The sequence below is a fragment of the Arachis ipaensis genome, chromosome B4, assembly GCF_059453495.1.
Source record: "Arachis ipaensis isolate K30076 ecotype BB chromosome B4, ASM5945349v1, whole genome shotgun sequence".
NCBI lineage: Eukaryota > Viridiplantae > Streptophyta > Magnoliopsida > Fabales > Fabaceae > Arachis > Arachis ipaensis.
Window position 1 is genome coordinate 129,149,019 of NC_142439.1, and position 15,955 is coordinate 129,164,973.

General features: G+C 31.0%; 2 protein-coding genes across 3 annotated transcripts in view; one reads left to right on the forward strand and one right to left on the reverse strand.

Annotated features, from left to right (window-relative positions):
• The window catches only part of LOC107639795 (uncharacterized), a 32,626-nt gene extending 26,746 nt beyond the window's left edge, over positions 1-5,880 (forward strand). The window contains exons 13-15 of one of the 2 annotated variants that reach the window (XM_016343393.3): positions 112-172; positions 1,344-1,726; positions 5,822-5,880. In XM_016343393.3, coding sequence (XP_016198879.1) covers positions 112-133 — 22 coding nt within the window. In that variant the 3' untranslated portion in view covers positions 134-172; positions 1,344-1,726; positions 5,822-5,880. Of the gene's footprint in view, positions 1-111; positions 173-884; positions 931-1,343; positions 1,727-5,821 lie in introns of those variants that run through there. The other variant, XM_088483924.1, reaches the window with a different exon arrangement.
• A 908-nt stretch (positions 5,881-6,788) lies between these two features.
• Positions 6,789-8,968, reverse strand: LOC107637020 (gibberellin 20 oxidase 1-D-like). The gene is made up of 3 exons (XM_016340475.3): positions 8,311-8,968; positions 7,594-7,915; positions 6,789-7,290 (listed from the first exon to the last, which is right to left on the reverse strand). The coding sequence occupies exons 1-3, from the start codon at positions 8,862-8,864 to the stop codon at positions 7,027-7,029; spliced, it is 1,140 nt and encodes a 379-aa protein (XP_016195961.1). The 5' UTR covers positions 8,865-8,968; the 3' UTR covers positions 6,789-7,026.
• Between the last annotated feature and the right edge of the window lie 6,987 nt (positions 8,969-15,955).

The window sequence follows — 15,955 nt, forward strand, 5'->3', positions numbered from 1 at the left end:
TATAGAAATGAAAAGATGTTAAAAAATTCATATCCTTATTTTGTGAGAAGTTACTCATGTGACTTATATCTGATTGCCCTTCTTTTCTTTTGTCTTTGTTTTGCATATTAGGTTAATAGCCTGGGTTAAATGAGTTGTTAGACACATAATCATCAGATGTAGAGAATTTCAGGTGAGCATATCGCACTAGTCTCCGACTCTTTTTGCGTGTGTTTGTCCTTTTTCTGTTTAGTGTTAAATATTTCTCCATATGGGTTGCAATCTGTAAGTATTGTTTCACTAGGATCAGATAACTTTACAGTATCTTAACATAAACCATATTTATATTCAAACCATAAATTCAAATATACAAGATCCAATAAATTGTTGGAAAAATAGTAACAAGCTAATATATTTTTGGTTTGTTGAGCATATGAAATTTAAACCAATCACATTATTTGTACATCAAAAATTGATAACATTTGCAGCAATAACACAAGTGCTTAATTATATGTCTGTAAATGGCTACTCATGCATAAAATACTGGGACTTGTGATTCAGCCAAGGCCATGTCTAGCTCGTTTATCCAAGATCATATATAATAATATATCATCAGTAATCATTTGTTTCAACTCAAATTTTGAACTAGGTGTGAATCTATTTAGCCATTTTGTTTTCTATAGATTTTAGGTATATTGCATGTTAGAAATAGTGGATATTATTGTTCTGTAGGAAGCATTTGTAGTTGTAGTTCATTAAATGTAAGCGGTTATGCTGTAATTAATTCTAAACCCATCCTTCTTGTATGTATAACCTAGTAAGTGTAATGAACAAAAAATAACCTATAGTAATATCTAGGTCTCTACTCAATTCTCTGTTTGTTACTTTAACTGCATGATTTTAAGGGACTTCTCCAATGCTGGTTTTGCAATTGTGAAGATTAGTATAAGGGTAAGATCTTCTGTGATTGGCTTTGCATCCTTCATGAATTATATGTTGCTGTAACATATTGACTTTCCTATCGGTGCTTGATTGGTTTGAGTGAATTGATACTTGTTTTCTTATAAGCAAGATCTCAAATTCAAGCCAAGTATTGTAGATTAAAATAAATAAAACAAAAAGAAAAAGAAAAATTATGTAAACCCTACAAGAAGTTAAATAATAAAAGCCAGTTTGGTTTGTATTTTTATCTTTAGTATTTTCTGTTTTCAGGATGTTCATGAAAAAAAAAAAAAGAGTAAAAACAACAAAATCTTATTTTATATTTCACTTTTAGCTGAGATTGAAGCATACAAGAAATTAACTAATTGTAGAGTTTTCCATGGCATGAGAAATACCATTCTTGACCTTGTCTTTGTTTTCAGACAGATCATCATCCTGTAGCAGTTATTGGGAGGTATCACAATGTGCTAGCTGTGCTTGAATATCAGTTGTGGCTATATCTGTACCCTCCTTGATAATAATTAGGCATTTCTACATTGTTGAGATAGAAATGTCACTTGTAATGTGTTACTTTATGGTATTTAATCCATGTGTGAGATATAATATTGTATAATATTTTGTTAAGAGATTGTAAGTGGAAGTCTCAAGTAGTTTAACCTTCATGTGGGGTTGTCTACAATGCATGCATGGCTATGTTTGTAGGCAAAGTATTTGATGAGGTTCCCAAAGAGAATCTCATTGATGACATTGAGATATTATATTGCTTAGATGCCCTCACTCCATACTTTGCCAAATTACAAAGGAGGTCACTCAAATAAACACGCCTAAAACGTCTTTTTTTAAAGATGTCTTTATGTTGTATTTTAATTGGTTTTGGTATAATTTATTCGGTGTTCCTCATCACATATTATTAAATTCCTCAAAAGATTTTCTTTCCAAAAACAATAAAAAACATTTAATTTGGACTAAATAAAAAAAGGTAATAGATTAACTATTAGATTTTTTTTAAAAGATTATTTACATAAAAAAATATATCACATTCATCAAAATATATATATATATATATATATATATATATATGCGCTCTTAAAAAATTTTATAAATAAAAAATAATTAATTTTTATTCGTATAATATATAAAATAATTACTATATTATTATTATATTATAGATTAAAATTTACTAATTTAAATTTTGTTTTTATTTTTAATATAAGCATTAAAAATAAATAATTTTTTTATAACAAGATATATTGTAATAAAATATATATAATATTAATTAGTTTTTAAAAAATTCTGAAAAGATGGTTTTTTCTAATAAAGTGTTATTAAAAAATTAACATTATAAAAACTAATTTCAACCAATACGATATAATATGATATAATAGGTTATTAAATATATTTAATACAAAATACATTGAATATAAATTTTTATTGAGTTTAAATTTTAAATAATTTTTAATTAAATTTCGAATATTTTTATTTTAAAGAGTTAGAATATTTTAACATCATTTTTTTCGTATCTTTTTAATTGAATCTTTGTTTTTTTAAATTATAAACCTTATTTATAATTAAGAGTAATGTTTTAACACCACCAATTAGTCACACATATAAAAATACAAGAACAATTCTGTTGTCATAATTATAATCTAACTTTATAAGCAATACAATACAATGAAACTATATATAAGTAATATAACTAAATTTTATCTACATCTATAGTCACATTTCATAAATAATATAATTAAATTATATTTATGTTTATAATTAAAATATGAATAAAAATACAAAAAAGTATCAGGATGGTTAATTTTTTTCATTCATAATTTTTTATTATTTTTGTTGTGAAAATTTAATTATTTTAATAATTAATTATTTTTAAAAAAAGATAATTGAATAACACAAAAAAGTCTTATTAAGAGTAATTTATTTATATATGATTAAAAAATAATTGAATAATTATATACGGTAAAAAATTAATATTATTAAAAAATAAAAATAAAATTTATTTTAAAATTAAAAATAAAGTTTATTTAAAAATAAAATTAAAAATCATGGTTTTTTTTTCTTTTTTCCAAAATTTATCTACGAGTAATTCTATAAATATTTTATGATGAATAAAAATATTAAACTCATACTAAAATTTATTCTAATAAAATTTATTTTTATTCTACTAAACGTTAAATAAATTATTGAAAAGAATTTTGTTTCCTTCGTTAGAGAAGAATGATAAACTTCCATACTTCTATTATGTTATGGCAATAATTTGGCCTGTTATTTTTTAATGTACATAATAATAATAATAATAATAATAATAATAATAATAATAATAATAATAATAATAATAATAAAACAAGTATATCACAGTAAAAAAGAAAGCACGTCACCAAATAATTTATCATCCGAATTATATATGAATCAAATTGATAATATGAGAGCTAACACTACAAAAATCGACAACAAAGTTAGAGACTTACAAAACCTTTCTTAAGATCATCGAAAAAAAACGTTTATATTTGTGTGATATACAAAGCAATTATCATATTATTATTATTATTATTATTATTATTATTATTATTATTATTATTATTATTATTATTATTATTATTATTATTATTATTATTATTATTATTATTATTATTATATATATATATGAGCAAAAAAAGTCCAACTGTATGTTTTAAAGTAAATTTTTTTTTAATATTTGATTAAATGTTCTTGTATTTGGTACTTTTTTTTGCACTTCCTCTTAGTTAAAAATATAATCATTATAATTTTTTAGTTATTATTGCTAGGGGTGTTTACAGATGGGATATGGCTGAAATTTCGATCCAATCCGCACTAAACTCATTAGATCAAATTCGATATTTGCACTTTTTATGTTTGGATCAGATATCAAATATATCCATAAAATAAAAAATATAAAAAAAATTTATTTTTATAAAAAAAAGTCAATAAATTTTTTTGTTTACTTTTTTAAACATATTTACTTCTATCTGATTAGAGTGTGGATCCGATTCGATCCAATCCGATCATCTTACAGATCAGATCATATTCTCAAATTACAGCAAACTGGTCTGCTTGAAAAAAATTTTAAAATGTCTCCACAAGGTCTCGAACACCAAGAACCTTGGAACAAAAGTAACCTCTACTTGCCACTTAGCCATTGCACTTCTAAGTACTATATTTGACAAATACAAATTATATAGTATACATAAATATCTAATTTAATTTAATTTTTGTTTTTTCTATTTTTAAAATTAATTATATTTTAATTATATACCATTATTAATATAAATATAAATTTCACTAAAAATTTATTAATTTACTTGATCTATTTTATTGCTAGTATTGTGATTAAGGTTATTTGTTTTGATGTTAGTGTTAAAATCTACTGATATTATAGTTAGATGATAGGCTTTGTGAATTAATTATTTTTTTATTGTGTCAAAATAAGATACTATTGTAGTATTAAAATTTTATGGTTTTTTTTATATTAGTTATTTTTAGAAGTTGAGACTTGATTCTTCATAAAATGTTAGTGAAGATATGCATTTCAAATTTTAATTTTAAGTTTTTAACTATTTTATATTTTATATTTACGTGAGACCAGTTTTATCGGTTCAACCAGTGATTTATCAGTTGAACCAATAAACCAGTAAACCAGTAGCTTGATCGGTTCGATCACTGGTTCAGTTCTAACAATTATATTTCAATCTAATTTCAAAAATTTCGATTTACTCAATTTAATAGTTATGACTCACAATTGGTTCCTAATCAAGCAACAACAAATTATGTCTCCCAATTGGTTCCTAATCAGTTCTAACAATTATGTCTCCCAACTTAATAGTTATGACTCACATTGGTTCCTAATCTTATTTTTGTCACTGTCTCACAAAATCGTTAACGACATGCTGAAATGGACTAACGACTGCTACATTATACATTCTAGCGACTATTTGATGTGACAATTGAAATTTTTTTACCTTATTTTTTATTTTCAACTAAACACTTAAAACCCTAATATGAGTCACGGATACCTAAGTTAAAAAATCAAACTAAGTAAATTGAAACTTTAAAAATCAGATTAAAGCTCGAATATAACTTCAAAACAGAACTTTAACTTATGTAGTGATTAATTTAAATGAAAATCAAATAAATCAAAATTCAACATAATTTTTATTAATGTTTTTAAATTCGAAATTTCTATACCAAAATTAACTAGGATTTTTCTTTAAATTAAAAATTTAATGAAATAGTGACTTTAATTATCTTAACCAATGTCCTAATTAATTGCTTTTATGTCTTAAAAAACCGTATATGAGAAGAAAATAATTAATTTGTCTACTTTAATAAATAGTTATTTTACTAAAATGAGAAACTATTTTTTTAAAATTTTTAAGAACTAATTAATATTATATATATTTTGTTACACTACATTTAATTATAAAAATTTTATTTATTTCTAATACTTATATTAAAAATAAAAAAAATTAAATTAGTAAATCTTAATCTATAATATAATAATAATATAGTAATTATTTTATATATTGTACGAATATAAATTAATTATTTTTTTTATTTATAAAAATTTTTAAACGCTTGAGCTTGTTTTATATATATATATATATATATATATATATTTTGATGAATGTGATATATTTTTTTATGTAAATAATCTTTTAAAAAAAAATCTAATAGTTAATCTATTATCTTTTTTGTTTTAGTCCAAATTAAATGTTTTTTATTGTTTTTGGAAAGAAAATCTTTTGAGGAATTTAATAATATGTGATGAGAAACACCGAATAAATTATACCAAAACCAATTAAAACACAACATAAAGACATCTTTAAAAAAAGACGTTTTAGGCGTGTTTATCTGAGTGGCCTCCAATTACAAATAGGTTGCAGTCATGTATAATGTTGGTCATTAAACATTAATCTCAATAAATTTTCTTCTTTCCCATATCCTTCCTTTCTCCTCACTTTATCATCTTGATTAATGGTGGCAATTGAACTATATTATTAACCAAACAAATCATAGTTGAACTACATGTACCTGGAGAAACTATTGTACAGACTTTTCGGTATATTATAGGAACTAGGCGTGTTCAAGATCCACCCCGACCCGGAACCACGGTATATTTTGCCAAGTTCAGATTTGTCATTTTTATCCATTGTTATTTTCGAGTCCGGGTCAGGTTATGCTTTGGGTCACTTGGTCCGGTCCGAAATTTTTTACAATAAAAATATATATTTTAGAGTGAAATTAATAATATCATATTATATTTTTATATTTTAATTAATATTTTTTATATTATGCGATATTATCTGTTTCAAAATAACTTATTTTGAAATAAATATGATATAACATTTGTTAAATTTAATTTTTAAAAGTAAAATTTTATTACTTTAATATATAAACTTTAAAATTTGTATATACTAATTTTATATCGGATCAACTCGGTTTAACCTAATTTATTTCGGGTCACTTTTGGAGTTGGATCAGAATAGATCCGATGGCCTTTTAGGGTAGTCCAGGTCTACTTAAACCTGGCCCGACCTGGCTCATAAACACCTCTAACAGGCACTAAGAGGTTTTGTGTTCAAGTTTTAGAAACAGGGAAAATATTTATATATATCTCATGAAGAATATTTTTTAAAAAAAATGTACACTAAATTCTTTTCAATTTCCACTATATACAGAAGATAATAGATAACCTTTACTAGTTTACTGAATTATAGTTTAGTTATATCTCATTTTCATCCCCTCTCGCTCTCACACACACTGTCTTCAATTCACCTCTTATTTGATGCCTTTTCAAACTCAATAAAATTAACGTTTCAAATCCCCAAGTGAGGAATACTATATTTCTCAAGAGCCAAATGTAATTTAATTTTATAATAAAATCATACTTACATACATGCATAACAAAAGACAAAAAGAACGGTGAGGACTATTAACAATGACTTAAGTAGTGACAATATGAATTCAAAGCATGCACAAAAGCATAATAAAACTATACGTCACTACACTAAAAATAGCTGAAGTAACATTTGGCCTCTATATTTTGGTGTTTCTGCTATCTTTTGGGGGATACCTTAGTTACTACTTCTTTGTTTCTTGTAGCCACATTGAGAAAGCATCAAGGGTTTTTGTGTCAGCCCTATAATGTCTCTGTGTAAATTCAAGAAGACTTGCCCATGTAAAATCTGGATACAGCTTTGGATTTTCCTTGTTAACAAGATCTTTTGGTGAAGTTACCACTTTGTCCATTCTTGGACATAGAAAGAAAGCAAGTGATTTCCTCACAACTTTTCTGTTTACAACTGCTCGGTGCATGCAACTCTTGTAAAGTCCATTTGTTAGAGCCTGAAACCAAAGATTGAGAAAACCACAAATATTATGTCAAGTTTATCAAGCAATTTTACTAATGTTCTATGTGAATAATTTCTAACTTTAAAACTTATGGACCTATTGAATATACAATATATTTATTTATTTTTCTCTTTTACCATTTAAAATCTTATTATCAGATGTTTCACTAAAATATGTCTGTTTTAACATAAGTGTTACTTGATTTTCGGGACCCAGATTCGAGACTATATATATCTAGAGACCTTACTAATACATGCATCAATTGGCAACTAAAAAGTTATAAACTATGATACATACCATAAATGTGTCACCAATGTTAACAACAAAGGTGTCTTGTTTAGGGTTAACTGAGTACCATTTTTCATCCACAAACACTTGTAGGCCTTCAACTTGATCTTGGTGGAGAATAGTTAGTGAGGTAGGGTCACAATGGGGGCCAGTTCCAAGAGCTAAATCAGGTCTTTGGCATGGTGGATAGTAATTTAATCTCATCACAGAGTCATTCCCTTCAAAGAAATCTCTGAAGTACTTGCTTCCAACACCTAAACTCATTCCAAGAATCTCCATGATCCATAAAGAAAGATTGTTCATGGCTTCACAATAATCTTGGTACACAACCCTTAAAAAGGTATGAAACACAAATGAGTAGTCATTTATTACAACAAAAGAAAAGCATGTTTTTTGATAATCAAGAACAGGTTACTAGCCGATTCAGTTTAAAAACCAATTGTTAGTAAATCTGTCAAAACTAGTAAACTAGTTGAATCAATCTCTTCCCCTTTTTTTTACAGAAAATGTTGTTTAAAAGATTAATTTATAAAAATATATTTTTATATCTCGTTCAACAGATTAAGTGAACCTCTATACCTTTGAACCTATAACTTCTTCAGTTCAATAATCTCACGAGTTTTGAAAACTTAGGATAATATTAAACATAAAAATAAATTAAAGAGCAAACTTTTGAGCTTTGATTCAAAGAATTCTTAGTTATGATTAAAAAAGAAATTCGCTTACCCAAATTGTCTAAAATCATCTCCCATAACACTAAGGAAATATTCCTCAACAGTTTTCTTGGATGGATCAGAGGCAGAGTAACGGAAAGAAAGTGTTTCCTTCCAAGGAAGCTTGGAAGGGAACCTTTGAGTGAAGCTACTAGCATAACCACAATATTCTCCAATTTTTCTCTGAGCTCTTTGCTTCTGAGGTAGCTTCAAGCCGAAGAAATCGTCCATGAGCTCATGTGCTCGAGCTATTAGCTTCGCATTGACTCCATGGTTGGCCACAAGAAAGAATCCATGCTTCTTGCATGCCTCATTCACTTGCAAACAAGCGTCCGACACAGCTTCCATGTCGCCGGAGAGAAATCCCTTCAGATCAATGGTTGGAACTTGGAATTCTGGTGGCCTTGTTAGACATGGCTTCTCATGTTCAGGCCAAATGAATTGAGTTGGAATGTTGGATTGGAATTGCATGAAAGATGCATCAAAAATCAAATTTTGCACTTTTTTTTCATTCTCTATTTGATTTTGAGGTGAAAAAAGAACTGCGGAAAGAGGATGAATTTGCATTCTTAGAAATGAAGAATTAAACAAAGTGTTTTCGATTTCTAGAACCTTTTTTTTGTTACAAGCGATTAAAAGTTGCAAATTTTGAAACTTTAGAAGAGTAGTTTTGGTTTGGTAGTTGAGGGAGTGAATTTGTGTTTCTACTTATAGTAGTTTGGTTTCTGTTATTGAAAGAAAAAAAAATAGACCATATTACTTAAATAAAATAATTGAAAACTAAAATTACCAAAATATAATTTTCTAAAATTGCATACTTGTTTATAACTTTTTTTTTATTTGTATAAACCACTATAAGGTATAGCGATTTTGAGTTGCATGTAATCCGTGTTAGGATTTGGTTGAATTAGTCCCACATTGCTTAGGATAGCAAATGGAGTGGGTGGCCTAGGCTATAAATATGAGGCTAAGTTTTTCATGTTTTTTGTACCAGTCGAAAACACTTAAAGCTTGTATCTGACTTTTCTTTTCCTCTATACTCTTTGATTAGAGAGTGTTGTGAAGTGTAGTTAAATATTTGCTTTAAGAGTGTGGGTGTACTGAGGTGCCGTTGTTAGAGAAAAAGAAGTCTATGTGTTGTAACAATTTTCACATAGTGATATTCTCTGGTTGTCATTTGACAACGGCTGTGGTTTTTTTTCTCCGGTAATTGGGGTTTTCCACGTTAAATTCTTGTGTTGTGATTGTGTCTATTTTATTTCTCTGTGAAAGGTATTTTCTCAAGGGAGAATGGTGTATTATTCCCAACATATGGTATTAGAGCTTCGGTTCGGTGGGATTTATTCTTAGTATGCTTTGTGGTTGCAGCCTAGTCTGACCTTCCACATCAGAAAAGAATTTTGTCCTGTGGCTTGAGGTTGATCTTTGGTTGCTGTTGTTGTTGCTAGAAGGCAGTGTGACACTGTGAGAGTGCAGTTTGGAAAGGTTCTGGCTAAGGAAAGACTTGGTATTTAAGTGTGTCCATTGTGACCCACCTCTCTTTCCTGGGGACCCTTCCTAGTGCACGATCTACATTTGAGTTATACTATTCCAGTATACAGTTGCAACAATGTCAGGATATTCAAGTGCTGTGAAGCTTGAAATAGAGAAATTTGATGGAAGAATCAATTTTGGCTTGTGGCAAATACAAGTCAAGGATGTGTTGATACAATTAGGTTTGCACAAGGTGTTGAAGATAAGAAGTATCCTCATGGTATTGCTGCACTGCCATGGATAAGGATAAGTTGTGGCAATCGGGTCCACAATTGCACACGGGCATTGGTTGGCGTTGAGATGCAAGGTGTGTGGCGGAGTTATGTCGATGGCTGAAGAACTTCCAAGAAAAGCCAATTTGGAAGTTGCACCATGAATTTTCAGCAAGATTTCGATCTGTACCAAGGCGAAATGCTTGGAGTGGTCTAATTCCAAGTGAGTATACTTTCATGGTGGAGTATGATAGTTCTCTGAACTATGATTGTCGGTATAGACAATGGCAGCAAAGAATTGTCAGTGTTAACTATGGAAGCTGGAGATGTGTGACTATTTCAATCAAGGTGGAGATTGTTAGGATTTAGTTGAATTAGTCCCAGATTACTTAGGATAGCAAATGGAGTGGGTGGCCTAGGCTATAAATATGAGGCTAAGTTCTCCATGTTTTTTGCACCAGTCGAAAACACTTAAAGCTTGTATCTGACTTTTCTTTTCCTCTATACTCTTTGATTAGAGAGTATTGTGAGGTGTAGTTAAATATTTGCTTTGAGAGTGTGGGTGTACTGGGGTGCCGGTGTTAGAGAGAAAGAAGTCTATGTGTTGTAACAATTTTCACATAGTGATATTCTCTGGTTGTCATTTGACAACGGCCGTGGTTTTTTTTCTCCAGTAATTGGGGTTTTCCACGTTAAATTATTGTGTTGTGATTGTGTCTATTTTATTTCTTTGTGAAAGGTATTTTCTCAAGGGGGAATGGTGTATTATTCCCAACAATCCGTTGAACTGTAAAGTGGATTACGTAGGAAAGCGTACTGACCAAAAATTGTTAGAAGGTATAGCGATTGTGTCATGCATAAATCGTTACTGCTTATAGGGGTTTATAAAAAAATATGTGGACTGTTGTAAACTGCTGTAGGGTGTCGCAGTTTACGTGAAGGATGGCTATACAATCATAATAGCCAGTCGCGGATCCTTCATTTGGTGTGGAAAGAAAAATTGGTTAGAGAGAGAAAATTCTTGAGGGAGAGAAAGAGGAGGAGGCTAGGATTGAATTTGGATTTTTTGGAGCGTGCATATTCAAGTGGAACAATGGCAGATGAAGACCGTTTGTACCAACTCAACGACATTGTCTACGTAAGATATAGGCATTGTCCACTATCCGGTGCCTCCATTGTGCCTGTTAAAGATCACCAGAATACCCTCTTGCGGGATCACATGTTGACGCAGGTTGGTCACGAAAAAATACTAGAACTCTGCATTTTTCTCTTCCACAAGTTCATACGCAATGAGCAAGATATTCGAGTTTCCATCTTGCACGATAGCCAAAAGCAAAGTACCTCCATACTTGCCATATAAGTGAGTACCGTCGATGCTGACTAGTGATTTGCAATGTCAAAATGCCTCAATACAAGGAGGAAATGTATAGAAAAGATGATGAAAATATACAGTAGATTCATCAACCTAATCACCAACTCTATCTGGAGAAGTCTTCAACAGTGCAACGGTTCCCTCCATGGTGGACTACACACCAAATATCCAATGGGGCAACTCGCCATAGGACTCTTTCCAATCTCCATAGATCTGTGCTACTGCCTTCTGTTTCATTATCCAAACCTTCCTGTAACTAGGCCTAAATTCATAGGTTGCTTCACTAGCTTGCTGCAACACCTTTATCATAATCACAGCATCAGCTCTAACCAATGGAAAGATCCTCGCACAAATGACATGATAATCAAGCTGTCAGTGATTATTTGGAATCGGTGTAGCCAAGCAAGTGTGAGATCCGTTGTTCCTTCTAACCTTTCAGGTATTCTTTCATTGTCGAAGTGTGATGCGAATCAACCACATGCAATCTTTACCGAACTCCTTACATCTCTCATGGTACTTAAGATGATCTGACTCTATCACCCTGTACTCAACTCCACGATGGATGCTATAATTCTACACTCAACACACCTTTCTCCTTATTTTGGAAAGATTGGCCAATTTGAAATTCCGTAGTAGCAGTTCCCTCATGGAAATCCTTCAACCCCAAACGTAGGATCTACGTCTGGCTGTTGGCCGATGGCTTCCAAATTCAAGGTTGAGAAATGTGGAGGATGTTGCTGCGTGCCAGAACTCGATGGACCATGATGTGTAGGTGGATTACTCCGAGTATCTTTATCACTGTCCCCAACAATGTCAACGGGCTATTCATTCGAATCATCCTCTCACATCGCATTTTCAACTCAATCCGGTCCACCCTCACCTTCAAAATCAGGAATCAGACGGGATGAACTAGTCATCCCAACTGCAACAAATGGAGGAGCAACCAACAGACAAGCAGGTGAAACCACATGCATTGAAGTCAAAGCACCCCCAACATAGTCGAATGAGGATTTGGCGCTAATGCCCTAGAACTGTCGATACCATTTTCTAACTTGGCATATAGCTCATGTATTCTCACTTCCAGAAAACTTTGCCGATAATGAAACAAAACCTACATATCTTCATCAGACCCTATCACAAATGTATCATACTTCACACCAGTTGACACAACAGCAATAGAAATTTTGTAAAACAACTTTTTCACCCACTTTGTCCCACACACCCCCAACTTTTGCAATATATTGATTTTTAACTCTGACAATGTATTTGATGACCAGATAAAGACACCCAATGATTTTCTATCAGTAAACTTAACACCGTACCTTTTGCTTTTTTTAATTTTTTCAAAGCAATGCACTAGAGCTAGAAAACTCTCCTCACTATCCATCTTGAAAATGACACTCTACTTCAACACAAATGCCTTCCATGGTTATATATAGAGGTTCCAAGTATACATAATCTGGTACAGGGTGTAATGGTTTCGAGCACAACATATTTTTTCATAAACCGCTATAGGTAGTAGTGATTTAAGCCGCTACACCCTCTAGCAGTTTTTTGTCAGCACGCTTTCTTATGTAATCCGCTACACACTTCAGCGGATTACATGCAACTCAAAATTGCTACATCTTGTAGTGGTTTACATAGATATAAAAAGTTGCAAATATGTGTGCTATTTTAAAAAGTTGTAATATAATAATTTTGGCTTCTAATCATTTTATTTTTGTAGTTTGTCCAAAAAATATCATAATTTGAGCATTATTATTTTTTCCTTTATATAAATTATTTGCTAAATTCACTTATTTGTCACGTATCTAAATTTTATTTAAAAAATTATTTTTAGTCAATAAATTATTTTATACACAAAAAATATTTAAATTTATGATATTTATTTAAGTAAAAAAATAAACTAACTATGGAGTCTATCTAAATTATTCTCAGTTTTTCAAATTTGATCAATAGAATTCGGATAATGACAATTGTAAATTAAAAAGAAAAGCAAGTGGTGTAATGGAGTTTACAGAAAAGCCAAGATGATTCATTGGGGAAGTCGACGAACAGATATGAGCATCTTAATCATTCGAATTATTGATGTATGCTTTGGTTCAATTTCTATCTCTATCAATCCTCGTGTGTTTATATTGTGTCTTCTATCTTTTTATAGATACGTATCATCATGGCACTATTCATATAAGCATATCATATAGAATAAAGATTTCCCGAATAAAATAATAGTTTTACTTTTTATTGAGGAGATCTAAAATAAGACTAAGAATACAAATATGCAATGTGCAGCTTATAGGTGTAACTATAATGTGCTGAAGTAATAACGCCTTTGATACATATTTAAATTATGTATTAAACCATTTCATTATACATTGAATTTGAACCATTAATTAAATTTTAATATATGATGCGTGCACTAGCTAGTTTTTACATGTACATCACAGTATTGTCCTTAATAATAGTATATGTATATGACATATTATTCGAATTTTTTAAATAAATAAAATAAATATTTTATTTACGGATATTGATTATTTAGAGCATTTTTATCGATTATGTAGCATGTCTTATTTCGTTTAGTCTAAGTATGTGTATATCTTATTTACATCGTAAATAAGATAAGACACGTCAGCAAGTACATGTATTACCTTTGTACATGTAATCTGACACGTGGCTTATTTTGTTACGGTGTAAATGAGATATGCACATACTTATTTTGTTTACACTGTAAACGAGATAAGGTTTAGACGCGCCTATATAAGTAACTCCTTCACAGCGCCTGTAGTGTCACTATCCATACCCATCAACCTTCATTTTTCTCTTTGTCGCACGTCTTGTTGATATTCTTGAGATACTTGGATGTTATGGTGCGCACAAATACACGGTACGATGATGTCAACCGCCTGTATGCTACTTGATACAACGCAGGAGCAATTGACTTCCAGGTCAGTGTTGTTGTTTTATCTTTTAAATAAATAAACATATGTGATTATAGTTAGGATACTTTGATAGATTTGGTGTTGTTATCCATGAGTAGAATAGATTATGTTTTGGTAATATAAAATAAGTTAGTTGGCAAGTTATTAGCATTTGTTATGTGTCGAATGTATTTTTAGTAAATGCTAATTTACTAATTAATTTAGTTTAATTTATTCATTAACTGCCTTATTACGTTATCTTATTTCTTTAAGTCGAATTTTATATTTTTAATTTTAATTTTGAATTTGCTAGAGAACTTAGTTTGAAATTCAAAATTTTACTATTGAAAAAGATTTGTTATTAAAATGTTTCATTTTTTGACAGAGGCCTCGCCTACTACTACCTAAGCGGGTGAGCCACACTCTTGCACCACCAGACGATATTGTCATTTACTTGGGGGAGACTGGGTTTGGCGACACGGTGCAGCTCAGGGACTTCAGTGTTTGACAACTCCCTAATCGCTGCATTCGTGGAGCAATAGTATTTAGAGACCCACAATTTCCACCTGCCATAGGGTGAGTGCACCATTACCCTGCAGGAGGTTACGTACCACCTAGGGTTACACATACTCGGAGAGCCAGCGGGTGGGTGCTTGCATGACTTCCAGACTTGGTATCAGCGTCCGACATGGGAGTACGTAGAGGAGCTCCTAGGTGCTAGGCCTCCTCATGCTCAACAACAGGGTGCCCAGAAGGAGGAGTCGTTTAGTATCAATATGACATGGCTTCGAGACCGAGTCTAGCACATGCCAGTGGATGCAGATCCAGCCACCTTCTGTTCGTACACGAGGTGTTACATCTTGTTGCTGATCGAGAGTTACCTGATAATGGACAAGTCAATCAATCAAGTGCATAACAGATGGTTGCCACTTTTGGATGACTTCGCTAGGTATTGCGGTCTGTCTTGGGGATCCGCAATGCTTGCATGGATTTACCACTCCCTAAGTCATGCAACACATCAAGATATGACCGACATGGTTGGATGCACTCCACTCCGGGTCTTGTGGATATACCATAGGATTTTTTTAGTGGTGTCCACCTGAGTAGCTGTGGGGTAACTATTTTCATTTACGGTTTTTATTCATTCTATTTATGTAATTAAAATTTTTATTGCTTGGAGTGAGACAATTTGATTGTTGCATATGTGAACAGGTTGATAGATATGTCCCAGCAAAGTAGGGACCAGTATGAACAGAGAATCCACCGATGGCGTACAGCGTTAGATCAGTTACAATTGCATGAGGTATGCACATTTGTTTTATTTAGTTGTCGGTAAACATTTAGTTCGCCTGCGTTATGAATCTGTGACTAACCCTAAACTCCACACCACCATCTATGTTGTAATCATCCACACCCATATTGAAAAATGGAGATACCTCGTGCATTGCATCCAAATCCATGTAATATAGTGGTTGGGTACAGCTGATAACTCTAGAATTGGTTGCGAAGAAGGCAAAAGGTATTGAACTGATCCACCAATCGGAGTCTCTGGTACGAACTCATCCTCGTCATTATCCTCAAAGGAATTACTTTCATTGCTATCGATAATATACTCTTCAT

Bases quoted from the DNA above. Each gene is read 5' to 3' on its own strand.
- LOC107637020 (XM_016340475.3), bottom strand. From the start codon at position 8,864: ATGCAAATTCATCCTCTTTCCGCAGTTCTTTTTTCACCTCAAAATCAA. The intron at 7,916-8,310 runs GTAAGCGAATTT...TACCTTTTTAAG, and splicing joins GATGATTTTAGACAATTTGG to GGTTGTGTACCAAGATTATT. The intron at 7,291-7,593 runs GTATGTATCATA...CTTTGGTTTCAG, and splicing joins ACATTGGTGACACATTTATG to GCTCTAACAAATGGACTTTA.